We start from the raw sequence: 14499 nt of genomic DNA, 5'->3' as shown, positions 1-14499 counted from the left end.
GTTCCTTGCCCTTGCCTCATGCATGTCTCCATAAGGTGGTTGCCATGACCTCTTGACATTGCGCTGAGATCCCCCCAGAGGAGTGAGTGATCCCAGAGAGGATGGTGTCTTTGATAACACAGCAATGGACATGCCATCTTTTCTGCAATATCCTGTTGGTTACACAGCTCAGCCATGTTCAATGTGGAAGAAGCTACACAAGGCATGAATCCTGGGGAAGGGGGTGGGGTGCAGAGTGAAGATCATCTTGGGGGCTGGCTACCAGGGTATGAGTCCACTGCAGAATTTTGAGCAGGATGATGATGGTGCTATAGGTAGAGACAGATATATAGATAATTATGTATATGCATGTGTGCATATGCATAGGTATGTATATATAGATATAGGAATATGTGTATAAATTAACATAGTACTAATACTTATATTTTATTCTATTATTATATACATTTTGTTATTACACAAGTAATACATGAAAACAGAGAGACAACTCCCAACCAACCATTTAGTTTTTTCCAGCTTTATCGAGGTACGACTGACAAACAAAAACTATGTCTATTTAAGGCGTACACCATGATGTTTTGATATATGTACACGCTGTGAAATGATCTCTGTGATCAAGCTAATTAACACATCACTCACCTCACATAGTTACCAGCTTTGTGTGTACGTGGTGAGAACACTTATGACCTACTCTCTCAGCAAATTTTTAAACGTACAATGTTTTATTGTTAACTGTAGTCACCATGCTGTACATTAGACCCCCAGAACTTATTCATTTTATAGTTGGAAGTTTGTACCCTTTGACCAACCCCCGTTCCCCCCTCCCTGTAACCACCATTCTACTCTTTGTTTCTGTGAATTCGACTGTTTTTTGGATTCTACGTATAAATGAGGTCATGCAGTATCTGTCTTTCTGTGTCTATCTTTTCTCACTTAGCATAATGTCCTCCAGGTTCATCTATGTTGTTGCAAATGACAGAATTTCCCCCTTCCTCATAGCTGAAAAATATTGCAATGTATGTATATACATCTTTATCCACTCACCTGTCCACATACACTTAGGTTGTTTCCATGTCTTGGTTATTGTGAATCATGCTGCAATAAACTGGGGAGTACAGATATCTCTTTGTGATAGAGATTTCATTTTGATATATACCCAGAAGTGGGCTTGCTGGATCACATGATAATTCTTTTTTTTTTTTTTTTTTTCCTTTTTGCGGTATGCGGGCCTCTCACTGTTGTGGCCTCTCCCGTTGCGGAGCACAGGCTCCGGACGCGCAGGCCCAGCGGCCACGGCTCACGGGCCCAGCCGCTCCGCGGCATATGGGATCCTCCCAGATCGGGGCACGAACCCGTATCCCCTGCATCGGCAGGCGGACTCTCAACCACTTGCGCCACCAGGGAGGCCCCACATGATAATTCTATTTGTTATATATATATATATTTTTTTGGGGGGGGCTGCATTGGGTCTTCGTTGCTGCGCACAGCCTTTCTCTAGTTCTGGCGAGCAGGGGCTACTCTTCGTTGCAGTGCGTGGGCTTCTTATTGCAGTGGCAGAGCATGGGCTCTAGAGCGCAGGCTCAGTAGTTGTGGCACACGGGCTTAGTTGCTCCGCGGCGTGTGGGATCTTCCCGGACCAGTGCTCGAACCCTTGTCCCCTGCGTTGGCAGGTGTATTCTTAACCACTGCGCCACCAGGGAAGTCCCTATTTCTAATTTTTTGAGGAAACTCCAAATTTTTTTCTCACAGTGGCGGCACCAATTTACATTCCCAGCAACAGTGTACAAGTGTTCCCTTTTCTCCACATCCTCCTCCCAATCATTTAATTTACATACATAAAAGTAGATATCCCTTTCCCCTCAAAATATGATCATCCCGAATTTGCTGTTTTATAGCACGCTTTCCCCCTTAATAAGTCACGTGCCACCTTGAGAGTTACCAAGCCCACGATATCCCTCCAGCAAGTGAATGACTGGTCTGAGGAAGCCACCTGCAACACAGGTGTCTTCTAAGGCATGCTTCTCATACGTTCTGGAACATCCCAATCACCAGTGTGGGTGATTCTGATTTAGGAGGTCAGGGGTGGGGTCTGAGATTCTGCATTTCTACCAAAAAGCACCCATGGAATCCTGCTTGATGCTGCTGGTCCATGGCTACACTTTGCGTAGCAACATCCTGAAATGATTAATTATTAAATATTCGACCAACCTCTCTCAAGAGGCTGAACCTTGGAATCTATATTTTCACTACTTTCTCTAGGTGATTCTTTATTATTTTCTCTCTTTTTGTTTTTTGGTGGAGCTTCTTTCTTTTTTTGGGAGGGGTGGTAGAATATACATAATGTCAAATTTGCCACTTTAACCATTTTATTTATTTATCTTTGGCCTCACCTCGGGGCATGTAGAACTTCCCCACCAGGGACTGAACCTGTGCCCCCTGCAGTGGCAGGTGGAGTCTTAACGACTGGACCACAAAGAAGCCCCATTTTAACCATTTTAAAGTGTACAATTCAACGGCATTATGCACATGTACGATGCTTTGCAACCATCACCGCTCTCTAGTTCCAGAACTTCATCCAAAAAGGAAACAATATCAGTCACTCCCCATTCTCCCCAGCCCGTGGCAATCACGGATCTGCTTCCTCCCGTCCCACACCGCTTTGAGGCATGCGTGATCTTATTTTCCCGACCAGGGATGGAACCCATGCCCCCTGCAGTGGAAGCACTGGAGCCCTAACTCCTGGATGGCCAGGGAATTCCCTGGATCTGTTTTCTGTCTCTCCAGATTCACCTATTCTGGATATTTCATAGAGATGGAATTACTCCATATGTGACTTTTTGTGTCTAGCTCCTTTTACCCAGTATGATGTTTTTAAGGTTCATCTGTGTTGTAACATGTGTCAGAGATTTATTCGTTTTTCCGAGATGCCTCTTATGTCATCTGTGGGTCGAGAACCAGTTGGATCCTGTCCGGGCAGTGTAGCAGCAGGGGTTGAGAGTACAAACTCTGTAATCTGGTGGCCAGTTACACCTCCTTGGAAAGCCTCACTCTGCTCATCTGTAAAATGGGGATAATAACAGCCCCTCCCTCACAGGACTATTTGCAAAGTGACTGGAGTGTGCTAAGATCTCAGTAACTGTTAGGTACTATTGTTCTTCCGTCTTGCAAATATGCTGTAATCGGTCCAACCAATCTCCTACAGCTGGACATTACGGCTCTTCCTATTTTTCTGCTTTTTCAACAAATGCTGAGACAAACATCTTTGAATATTTTAACACTTGTCCAGTTATTTCTTTAGCATAAAATCCTGGAAGTGGCATTGGCGTGTTAAAATGTTATTTGTATTATGAAATATTTCTCGCACGTAGAAAAAGAACAGACAGTGAATACAATGAACTCAGGGCTTCCACCTCCGGGCTTAAAAAAACAAAAAAATTACAAATAACAATGTCCTGAGTAGCTTTCCTGGTTGCATTCCTTCCACTCTGCCCCCAGGGGTCGCCACTTGGACTCCCCCGCCCCTTATCATACCCATGCAAGTTTGTGTATAATTTCATGTGTCCACACACAACCCCTGTTTTATGTGTTTTCAAACTGCGTGCATTCGACTATGTAAACTTCTGCAACTAGCAGCATGCTTTAGGGTTGTCCAGGTTGATATACAGAATGCTGGTTCATCCACTTTCGCTGTAGTATGGTGTTCCCCTGTGTAAATATGCCATGATCCATTTAATTCATGCCTCATGTGATGGACATTTAAGCCGCTTCCAGTTTTTCACCCTTACGAACACCATTGTCTCAAGCATTCTTGTGCTTATTTTTTTGTTCACATTTTTTGAGAGTTTCTCTAGGGTGTACACCCGCTGGTGGGAGGGCTGCACTTTTTTTTTTCCGGTACGCGGGCCTCTCACTGTTGTGGCCTCTCCCGTTGCGGAGCACAGGCAACGGACGCGCAGGCTCAGCGGCCATGGCTCATGGGCCCAGCCGCTCCGCGGCATGTGGGATCTTCCCAGACCGGGGCACGAACCTGTGTCTCCTGCATCGGCAGGGGGACCCTCAACCATTGCGCAACCAGGGAAGCCCAGGGCTGCACTTTTAAGATTCAGACCTGCTGATAGGACTTTCCCGAATAGCTGAGGTTTTTTGTTGTTGTTGCTTTTTTTAACTAATTTTTATTGGAGTTTAGTTGATTTACAGTGTTGTTTCAGTTGAGCTGAGCTTTTTATAGGGTCCTCTCTGCTTGCTGGCTCCCCTTCTCCGGGTGAGGCTGCATCTCTTCTCCGGAGCTGTAGCCATCCTTATGGGGGTGGGGGTACCTGGGTTGGGGGCGTCTCCGAGCTGAGGATAGTCCCAGCTGGGGAAGGAACCGTAAGAACAGAGGGTGGGAGCCTGGAAGCACGAGTGAAGGACACCTAGGAGGGTGTTAAGGAGGACCCCTCAAAGAGGGACCAGTGTGGTCCTTGTTTTATAGATGCGAGCCTGAGGCCCAGAGAGGGCAAGCCACTTCTCCAAAGTCACAGAGTGACGGATTGCAGAAACCAGCTTCATACATTCATTCAGTCAGCACAAATTAATGAAGCACCTATTCCGTGCCACGCATTGTTCCAAGAGCACAGGATATACAGCCGTTAACAAAACAAAGACCGCCTGCTCCAAGTGTAGGGCTTATTATTCTGGGCATAATTATGATGAATTGCTAATTATGTTTGCCTCCAGGACTGGAGCAGAGGGGTGATCTCAACTGTGGGCGTGGGGGGGTGCCCCATGGGAGCTCCCCATGAGTCAGGGCTTTCTTCAAAGCCCTCACCTACCAATCTCCTTCTTTCTGACCCTTTCACCCACAGAGTGTTATTGTGGGTACTCAAAATTAAACAGGTTATTTAGGGGAAGAGAAGGTGGTCTAGGAGTGAGGAAGAGAGCGAAAAGCCCTTTGTACCGGGCATGGCTGTCAATAAAGTTTTGTCGCCTTGGCAACCGCTGGCCCAGACGGCCGGGGGGAAGGAGGTGCGCACGCATTCAGCCCCCTCCCGTCCTCCCCGGCTTTCTCCCTCTGGTGGTCGAAGGTTTCGCCACAGAAAAAGAACAGGGAGGTCGCGACTCTATGGTGACAGGCGGAGACCTTAGCCAATGGAAGCATGAGTCGCTCCAAGGCCAACCAATCCCATGCGGGCTCTGGAGCAGGCGGTACCCGCCCTCTTTCCACTTGGACCCAAATAACCCGATCCAAACCCGCGTTTCGCCCGGAGCGACGGCGCTTTCGGCCAATGAGAGCGTCGACTTTGGGCCGTGGGTGGGGATACGTCTCCATGGCAGCGCCGGAAGGACAGCGGCGGCAGCCACTGAGGGAAGTTGGCGGCTCTCGACTGCAGCGAGGGCGACGCGGAGTTTTTTAGGGGCGCTGACCGTGGGGTGGGCAGGGAGGGGCAGAGCGGAGCTCGGCCAATGGGAGCGGCGCAAGCTTCCGAGCGACTGAAGAGTGGCGGCGACCTTGGCTAATGGAAGGCCGTGACGGCCGTTGAGAGGCGGGCCCGGCTGGGCAGACGGGAGGCGCGGCGACCGCGTCTGAGGAGAGCTGGAGAAGGCTGTGGGAGGTGGTGGCAGCCGCAGCGCGGGCGCCTGAGGAGGAGGAGGAGGAGGAGAAGCGGGTGAGGGGCGGCGCGGGGCCCGACTTCTGAGCCCCCTCTCGGCCCCCACCCCGCGCCGCCTTGGCTCCCGGTCGTCCCCATCCCCGACTGTCCCCCGCCCCGCCCGGCCCCTCCTCGTGTCCAGGCGCCCACGTCTCCTGGCCCTTCGGCGAGCCTCAGGCTGCTCTCGGCGCCCAGCCCCTTTCCTGTGCTTCCTTACCCAGGCCCCGCTCTCGCGCTCCAGGCCCTTCCCTGGACCCTCAGCTCGCCCTTTGACTCTACACTGCCCTCCCTGGACCTCGGGCCCTTCTCCTGCACTCTCCCTGCCTCCCCAGGCGCCTGTCTGCTTCCCCCAATTTCCCTCTGGACCTCAGGCCTTTCCCCTGGATTCTCACTGCCTACCCAGGTCCTCCCCTGGAGCCCAGGCTCTCTTCTCGCGGCTCTTCTACGCTCCTCCCTGGATCCCTAGGACTTTCCCCTGTCCCTGTTTGCTTCTCCAAGCCCCGTTCTGGAACCCCTAGGCCCCCCTATACCATCTCAGGACCCTCCCTGGACCTCCAGGCCCTTCTCTACTCTCGTTGGGCCCCTGGTCTCCCTGCTAGCTTTCCTGGGGTCCTCCCTGGATCCCCAAGCCTTCCCGCAGCCCTCGGTGTCCCCCGCAGGCACCCCCGCCCCTTCTCCCGCCCCAGCTCCCTCCCTGTGGTGTCCGTATTACCCACTTGCCGCTCTGCAGCTTCCGTTCTGTCCCAGCGCCTTCCCGCAGCGCCCCCTCTTTATCCCCAGCCTGCGTGCCTTCTCGACCCCCTTTCCCAGCTGCTCTAGCTCCCGATGTCTCTCCAGCTCCCCTTTCCTCGCTGTCCCCCATCTGCTCTCCCTGAAGCCCCGCGGTGTCGGTGCCCACCAGGCCCTCTGCAGTCGGGGTCAGGAGGCTTGTTTTGTTTCGTTTTGCGAATCCCCGTCTTTCTCCTCTTTTTCACGGGCCTCTTCGGCCTCTCCACACCGTTCCTTTTCTCTCCCCCCTCCCCCCGCTTTGTCCTCTGCGCCCCTCCCTCCCCCGGAATCCTTGGAGAGAGAGCAGGTGCTGGGATCCTTCCTGTGCTCTCCCTCCCCTCACCCGCCCCTGACTCGGGCTGCCTGGGGTTTCACCCAGAGCCTTCTGAGGACTCCCAAGGGCTGCTGGGGATGGGGGTGGAGGCCAAGGCCAGGAGAGAGTGGGGGTGGGCAGAGGAACAAGCAGTTCTGGTTGGGCAGGAAGCCGTGGCGTTTTCCTTGGTGAGGGCCAGAGGTGGGGCTGCTGGGTCCCCCCTGACTTCCACCTCCTGCACGACTAAGCCTTTAGGGTGATCCCAGACTGCCAGTTAATCAGCCTTCCGAGGGCCAGTTGGCACGTTTGCGTGTGTGTGTGTGTGTGTGTGTGTATGGGGTCCTGGGGAATCTGCGTGTGCGCACGGGGTCTGCGAGTGTGTGTGCACGTGGCGGGGCTGTCATAGGTGGTTGGAGGAGATGCAGCTACTAACGACGGTGGCTGGCATTTCTTTGGGGATCTCCCCATTGTCAGAAGCACTTGTTGCATTTCATCTTCACCGAGAGCCCTGTGAAGTCAGTGTTGCTTTTCTCCCTGCTTTATAGATGAGGAGACTGAAGGGCTTGCCTACGTCTCACACAACCCATACGTGACACAGAGCAGGACGTGAGGCTCACGTCCGGGGCGCCGCCCCTGCCCCTGCCCTGAGCTCTCCACTCTCCGCAGGAGGCAGCATGGTGCCTGGGGCACCATGGGCCCCGACAGAGTGACAGCCAGGGAACTGTGTGAAAATGACGACCTCGCCACCAGCCTCGTCCTGGACCCCTACCTCGGCTTCCGCACCCATAAGATGAACGTCAGGTGAGGCGACCTGGGGGAGGGCGACCGAGGGCTCGGGACCCCTTCCCTTCCACTGCCACCCCTCAGCCCCATCCTCCTCTCAGCTCCGAGTGGGGGTGGGGGTGGGGCCTGGGAAGGCCCAGAGGGAATAGGCCAAGGCCCTGGGACCCAGGCGTGCCCTCTCCCCCAGCCCCGTGCCCCCGCTGCGGCGACAGCAGCACCTGCGCTCAGCGCTGGAGGCCTTCCTGAGGCAGCGGGACCTGGAGGCTGCGTACCGGGCCCTGACGCTGGGAGGCTGGATGGCCCACTACTTCCAGAGCCGGGGCCCGCGGCAGGAGGCTGCCCTCAAGACCCACGTGAGGGAGCCCTTCCCTTCCCTCCCCTCGGCCCTCGTGTTCTCCCCGTCTCCTCTGCCTGTCCTGGGTCCTCCGCCCTGTCGGGCAGACCCTCAGCGCAGCTCCCCGGGACTCCCTGACTTCCTAGCCATTGGGACCGTCTGAGGCAAGGCTCAGAGAATCCTAGGAAAGGAGAGCTGGGGGGCCCTCTGAGATGGAGTCTAACTTCTTCATTTGACAGATGAGGAAACTGAGGCCCTGAGAGGGGCAGTGAGTTCCCTGAGACCACACAGCGAGTCAGTGGCAGAGCAGGCCTAGAACCCAGGAGGGGGCCGAGGACGACCCTGCCCCACCTCCTCACCCTGCCCACCCCTCACCTCCCCCAGATCTATCGCTACCTCCGCGCCTTCCTGCCTGAAAGCGGCTTCACCATCTTGCCCTGTACCCGTTATTCCATGGAGACAAATGGAGCCAAGATTGTGTCTACCCGTGCTTGGTAAGAGGGCAGAACATGCCTCCCAGGGCCCCAGGCCTGACAGGAGGCATCCCTCCCTGGGGCTGCTGGGAGAGGAAACCCCCTCCCTTCTGGAGGAGCCTGGACACTCGGGACAGGGCCACGAAGATGTCTGTGTTGAGAGAAAGGAGGCCGGGTCTGGTCCCCCAAGACCCTCCTGACCCACCACGGCCCTGCTGGGAGATGCGATCCCCTCAAGACCCAGGCTTTCTGGGGCTGCCAAGAAAGGACTGATCTTGCGCCCAGGACTGTGCTGTCTTTTTTTTCATCCCCACTGGAGCCCCTGCTGCGTAGCAATCGCTGCTGGGTATGGGGCAAGACGGTGAACAAGACGACCCTGCCCACTGCTCACATTCTAGCGGGAAGGCAGGTGGTAGCTGAGTGAGCGCACAGGGCTGACCACAGCTGCTCAGTGAGTCCTGAGCCTGCCCGGGAATTTTGAGTGTTCCTGGGAGCCAGGCCTAGGCTGAGGCCCGAAGGATGAGCCAAAGGGTCTAGTGAAGAGTGCGGGGGCGCCTGTGGGGACTTCCGGGCAGGACTGGACTGCGAGAGGCCGAGGCAGTGGGCACTGGAGGCTGGAGGAACCGAGAGTGGGAGAGGATGCGGGTCAGGCTTTCAGGAGGTGGAGGGTGCCGCGCCTGCCGCAGGTCTAGAGGCAACGGTGGGTGAATTTCAAGAGAGATTTGGGAGCTGGAACGCGGTAGTTGGTGCGTCCCATCGATTCTTCCCGCCGGAGGCCTGGGATGAGGGGCCCCTGTCCCCAGCACTGGTGGTCAGGGAGGTGCTCACAGACCCACTACCTGGCTTCTGGGCAGGAAAAAGAACGAGAAGTTGGAGCTGCTGGTGGGCTGCATCGCAGAGCTGCGGGAGGCCGACGAGGGGCTGCTGAGGGCCGGGGAGAACGACTTCAGTATCATGTACTCCACCCGCAAGCGCAGCGCTCAGCTGTGGCTCGGCCCGGCCGCCTTCATCAACCACGGTGGGCACGGGGAGGGGGCTGGGGAGGCCGGAGGGGGGAGTGGGGGCGGGGCCGGGGCCGGGGCCGGGGGGGGGGCGGTGCGAGGAGCCAGCGAGGGAGGGGTTGAGCCCCGGCTGACCCAGTTCTCTTCTCTCCCCGCGACCCCCCAACTGGCTCCAGACTGCAAACCCAACTGCAAGGTGAGACTGGGGACCCCCCTTCCCAGGAATGGGCACGAGGGAGGGGCTTTCTGGTCGGCGAATAGCCAGAAACTGTCCCGGGTCTCCCCATCTGACAACGCAGTTTCCCACCCCTGGCTGGTCAGCCCTGGCGCTTGTGCCTGCGATTGTCAGAGGAGGGAGGGAGGGGCTCTGGTTAAAGTCACGCTGGAACCCAGGCTGCCACCTGCTGGCCGCATTCTCCCTTCTCTGAACCTGGGCTGGGGGCTGGGCCAGTTTGCGGGGAGTGTGGTGATGGGGAGACACACAGTGCCCCTGCCTGTGCCGTGGGCCCCGGGCGACCCAGGGAGACTCCCACGGCAGCTGTGACAGCAGGAGGCTGAGGGGGGCCTCCTGGGGTGGGGTCAGAGCAAGCCCTGCCCTGGAGGGCAAGGGCTCTTCCTGACAGGAGGTTCTGGGAGGCCACCCCCACCCTGTGCTGCGTGTGGAGCACGGAGCACGTGAGAGAGGAGTTGCTGGGAGATGACCCCTGTAAGGCCTTGGGTGTGCACCCTGCCAGGTGTGGGGCTCACCTGGCCGCCCTTGGGACCCCAGGGGTGTGAGGAGGGTTTGAGTCCTGGCCCTGCCGCCCCGGTCCTGGTTTCTCTTCTCGGATGGGAAACGAGGAGAACTTGCCTCCTGGGACAGTTGTGAAGGCTGGGTGTGTGTCAGCGTCCTGTGACTGCACACGGTTCCGTGGGTTTCGGGGCACAGACGCTGGGTAGGATGGAGAGTCAAGCAAAGCTCGGTGAGGCGGGGGTCAGCCACCACGTGGTGTGGAACCGCAGGCTGCATGGAACTGACGCCGGAGCCAGGCGTTGAAGGAGGAGTGGGATTTTCCTAGGTGTTGAGGGCAAACGGGGCCGCTTTAGGGCAGTTAAGAGGGGAGGCGCCATCTCAGAGGGGTGAGTGAAGGGGGCTTGGTTCTCAGAGGCCCTGGTGCTGCTGCTCTGGGAGCTTCGGGGGCGGGGCTGGAGGCAGTGCATGGGCTGAGGCTGGCAGGTAGCCTGGGGCAGAGCTGCGCAGGAGGTGATGAGGGGCAGCCGGGGTCTCAGGGAGGGAGGGAAAGAGGACGCCCGACACTGCCCGCTTGGGAGGTGCCGGCCAGTTGTCCTGGCGTCAGGCGGGAGGGCGGGCAGCCAGGGGCACGCCCAGGTGTGTGTCAGGCTAGGATGGACAGATGGGTGGGCGTGCTGCCTCTCCCAAATGGGGAACTTGGAGTCAGGAGCAGGCAGGTGAGAGGGGTGGCGATCCTGGACTGGGGCTGCGGGGTGGACACAGGCCTCGGGAAGGGCAGGCTGCAGAGCCAGGCAGAGGCGCACATCTCGGCCACTGAGGTGCAGGCTGGCAGGGTGTGTCAGAGGAGCCCGAGAAGGAGTGCTGGAGGGAGTGGTTCTTGTGCGCGCTGCCAGGGGCTGGTTAGGTCACGTCCTACAGGGAGGGTGGGAGCCAGCAAAACGGGGGAGGGTCAGGGAGTGCATGCTGAGGACAGGCCCTGGGCAGGGCTCTTCCCCGGGCTCTCGGCCGCTGCCCATCCCGGGGGGACCCTTGAGGCCAGGGTGCCAGGCCAGGCGGGGTGGAGCCAGGCCACCCCCAAGACAGGGCGCTGAGCCTCCTGGCCCCTAGTTCGTACCTGCAGATGGGAACGCAGCCTGCGTGAAGGTGCTCCGGGACATCGAGCCAGGGGACGAGGTGACCTGCTTCTACGGCGAAGGCTTCTTCGGTGAAAAGAATGAGCACTGTGAATGCTACACCTGCGAGAGGTGGGGATGGCCTGCAGGAAGGGACACGGTCCCTGGGATCCTGGGAACCAGAAGTGCAGCCTCAGGGCCCACCCCTCCCTCCCTCCTCATTTTCCTCCCATCCTCAGGAGAGGCGAAGGAGCTTTCCGACTGCAGCCCAAGGAGCCCCTGCCGCCCCGGCCCGTGGACAAGTATGAGCTCCGGGAGACGAAGCGGCGGCTGCAGCAGGGCCTGGATGGCCCCCGGGCCTGTGCCCACCCAGCCCCGCTGCGCCGGGACCCGTTCTGCGGTGAGCGTGGGGCGGGGACCCTGTCCCGTTGGCCTGTCTTCATCAGCTGCTCCCCCATCCCCAGCCCCTTCTCTGCCCTCCTCTCGTCTTGTCCCTCCTGGTACCCCCACTGGGTCCCCCAGACAGGGCCTCACTCCTGAGCATCTCTCTCTTCATCTGTCCCCCTCTGAAGAGCACTGGGCGGGGTGGGGGGGGGGCGGCTGGCCTGAGCAGGAGCTGGTCCCCTCTGAAGAGGCTCTGCTCACACAGCTGCCCTTTTCTCTCCCCACTCCCCCTCCCTTGGGCCTCCACAGCTGCCTGCCAGCCCCTGCGCCCCCCGCCCTGCGGCGCCCGCCCCAATGCCTCGCCCCTCTGGCTCCAGTGGCTGCCTCAGCCCCAGCTCCGGGTGCGTCCCCGGAGGCGCCGACGCCCCCAGCCCCGGCAGGCCCCGGCGCCCCCCGTTCTCCATGCTGCCCGCGTCTCCCTGCACCGATGGGGAGGCTGTGGCCCCCACTGCTGCCTGCGGGCAGAGGCCCTGGTGGCCCTGGGGCCGGCCGCCCGTGCCCGCTGGGCCCCCCAGCAGGACTGGCACTGGGCCCGGCGCTACGGGCTGCCTTACGTGGTACGTGTGGATCTGAGCCGTGTGGCCCCGGCCCCGCCTGCCACTGCCACCCCCGTCCCCACCGGGACCCCAGGCCCCATCCCCATCCCCAAGCAGGCCCTTGCCTTTTCCCCCTTCTCCCCACCCAAGCGCCTGCGGCTGGTGGTCAGCCATGGCTCCATTGACCTGGATGTCAACGGTGATGGGCCGTGACGGGCTGGACAGGGAGGCCCAGGCTGGGAGAGGAGGGCGTCCCTCCCGGTCCCCTCCGCCCTGAGTTCTCAGTAACCGACCTCCAGAAGGAGCTCTTGGACCTCTGGGAGGGCGTTGACTTTCAACCCCAGCACAGCTCTGACCCCCGGGGCTAGTTGGTTTGGACACCCCTCGGGATCTGACCCCTGACCCTTCGTGACTGCTGACCCCTGAGCCGCCCCCATCCTAGCAGGGAGCCCTGGCCATTGCCGCCCTCCCACCCCAGCCCCAGCCTCAGGGCTGAAGGAGCTGTTCCCTTCCCACCCGCCTTCTCCTGCCCAGGGAGCAAAGCCATAAGGGGTGGGGGCCGCCCCGTGGCTTCTCCAAAGAAGCCCAGGCCTCAGGAGGAGGTGGACCTGACATGGGCTGGCGCTCCCTAGACACTGCCCTACAGAGGGGCGTCAGTGTGCTCTCGGCTCTGTGTCTGAGGTGGGGGGCGACGAGGGGGCGGCCAGGGGCACGTCCCCACCACCCCCGTGGGTCTCAGGGAGGCCGGTGCGACCTCATCTTTCTCATGGTGCTATCCCTGGTGCTACTGGGCTGTGGGGGCTCCCTCCCCTCCCCCACGCCAGAATGGGGTATGTTGGGGGATTGGAAGCACTTGAACTTTCTATTTTATTTTATTAAAACCTTGTCATAAGCAGTGCCTTGGGAAGCATTTCATCTTGATTTACATTTTGAAGTGATGTCTGTTGGGAGAGTGAGACCCTCCGCCTTGCTGGGGACACCAGACCGGGAGGAAGCAGCCCAGACTTTGGGCCCTGAAAGCTTTGGAAGGGTGGAAGGGCAGTGGGCTCTGAGGATGGCTGAGTACAGAGGCGCAAACTATGCTCATAAAGAATGCTTTCAGTCCCATCTTCTCACCCAGGTGGGGAGTCTCCCCATTTTTCAGATGAGGTTAGTGAGGTCCAGCAATTAGAGTGTCTTGTCCCGGGTCACCTGGGGCCAGATCACCCTTGTCTGAAGTCAGAGCCCCTCCCAGACCTCACATGTGTCATCTCGGTTGGCCTGGCTCTGTGAGGCCAGGACAGTGAGTCTTCTTGTTTCTTCTGATCCAGTTCAGTTCTCAGTTCTCCAACCAGGGATTCAACCCGGGCCACAGCACTGAAAGCCCAGAATCCTAACTACTAGGCCACCAGGGAACTCCCCCCATCGTCTCTTAATTCTCACCTCAACCCCCATTCTACAGAAGGAAATACTAACAGCTTACAATTAGTGAGTGCTTCCTGGTACCAGGCACCCACTGCAAAGCGCCTTGTGGATATGTTTTTCTTGTTCATTGAGGCCTCACAGCCATTTCATGAGGACAAGCCAGGAACGTCTGAGGGTCGTGTGTGGGCTGCAGGCCCCAGTTTACCTCCTCCATGTCGGCCGGCCTTGGAAAAGTTTACCCCGGAGGCCGACAAGGCCAGGCCATATGCATGGGGGACACGGGGGTGCTGAGAAGAGGGGGTGAACACGCATGGAGAGGCTGCAGGAAGACGTGGGTGGGCCACGGAGATGGCCCAGGAAGGGGCACTTCCACAGTGGACCTGGGGATGGGGATGGGGACAGTTCAAAGCAGGTAACTTTTTTTTTTTTACTTTAAAATTCATATTATTTATGTATAGCCTGCTTCATCCTTCCAGAATGAGAAAATGTGTCTTTTTTCCATGCAAATCCTACTGAACCTCTTAGTCTTCTCCCTCAGGTTAAAAATGAGGGAGAGGGCCTCCCAGTCAGCAAGTGGTAACGAAGAGAATGAAGAGGGACGGTTGACACAGTCGCTAAAGAGCCTGTCCCTCTAGACAAGCAGAAATTCCTGGCTTCTAGGTAAATAGGACAGCAGAGTAAGGAGTCTTAGCCTGGGTGGACATTGGAGGTTCTGAGAACCTCCTGGAATCCAGTTTCAAATGTACTAACTGCATATTCACAAGCGTGTTCTTGGCGCAGGGGGTTTAGAGCCTTTATTCAACTCTCAAAAGTGTCTGGAACCCAAAACACGAAGATTAGAAACTAGTGATCGGGGTCTCTCACCCTCAACACTGCTGCTGTCTTGAGCTGCTAATCCTGTGTCATAGGACGAGGAGTGGCCTCTCAGACCTCCATCCACGAGTTGCCAGTAGCATCCCCTCAGTGGTGAC

The 14499-nt window shown here is 57.7% G+C and overlaps 2 protein-coding genes across 3 annotated transcripts in view; both read left to right on the top strand.

Moving 5' to 3' along the window:
- The first annotated feature begins 5532 nt into the window (after nucleotides 1–5532).
- Nucleotides 5533–13019, top strand: KMT5C (lysine methyltransferase 5C). Of its 2 annotated transcripts, none has more exons than XM_060085288.1 (9): nucleotides 5533–5645; nucleotides 7375–7509; nucleotides 7679–7844; nucleotides 8210–8319; nucleotides 9153–9316; nucleotides 9476–9495; nucleotides 11140–11276; nucleotides 11384–11544; nucleotides 11838–13019. In XM_060085288.1, the coding sequence occupies exons 2-9, from the start codon at nucleotides 7400–7402 to the stop codon at nucleotides 12335–12337; spliced, it is 1368 nt and encodes a 455-aa protein (XP_059941271.1). In that variant the 5' UTR covers nucleotides 5533–5645; nucleotides 7375–7399; the 3' UTR covers nucleotides 12338–13019. The 2 variants fall into 2 exon arrangements, with proteins under 2 accessions (XP_059941271.1, XP_059941270.1); XM_060085287.1 differs by having other exon boundaries at nucleotides 5534–5645; nucleotides 7254–7509.
- The window catches only part of RPL28 (ribosomal protein L28), a 33687-nt gene continuing 30463 nt past the window's right edge, over nucleotides 11276–14499 (top strand). The window contains exon 1 of the mRNA XM_060085365.1: nucleotides 11276–11279. The gene's annotated coding sequence lies outside the window, so the exon portion shown is untranslated. The remainder of the gene's footprint in view (nucleotides 11280–14499) is intronic.

The sequence above is a fragment of the Mesoplodon densirostris genome, chromosome 19 (assembly GCF_025265405.1).
Source record: "Mesoplodon densirostris isolate mMesDen1 chromosome 19, mMesDen1 primary haplotype, whole genome shotgun sequence".
NCBI lineage: Eukaryota > Metazoa > Chordata > Mammalia > Artiodactyla > Ziphiidae > Mesoplodon > Mesoplodon densirostris.
This window is presented reverse-complemented; position numbering and strand designations above follow the sequence as displayed.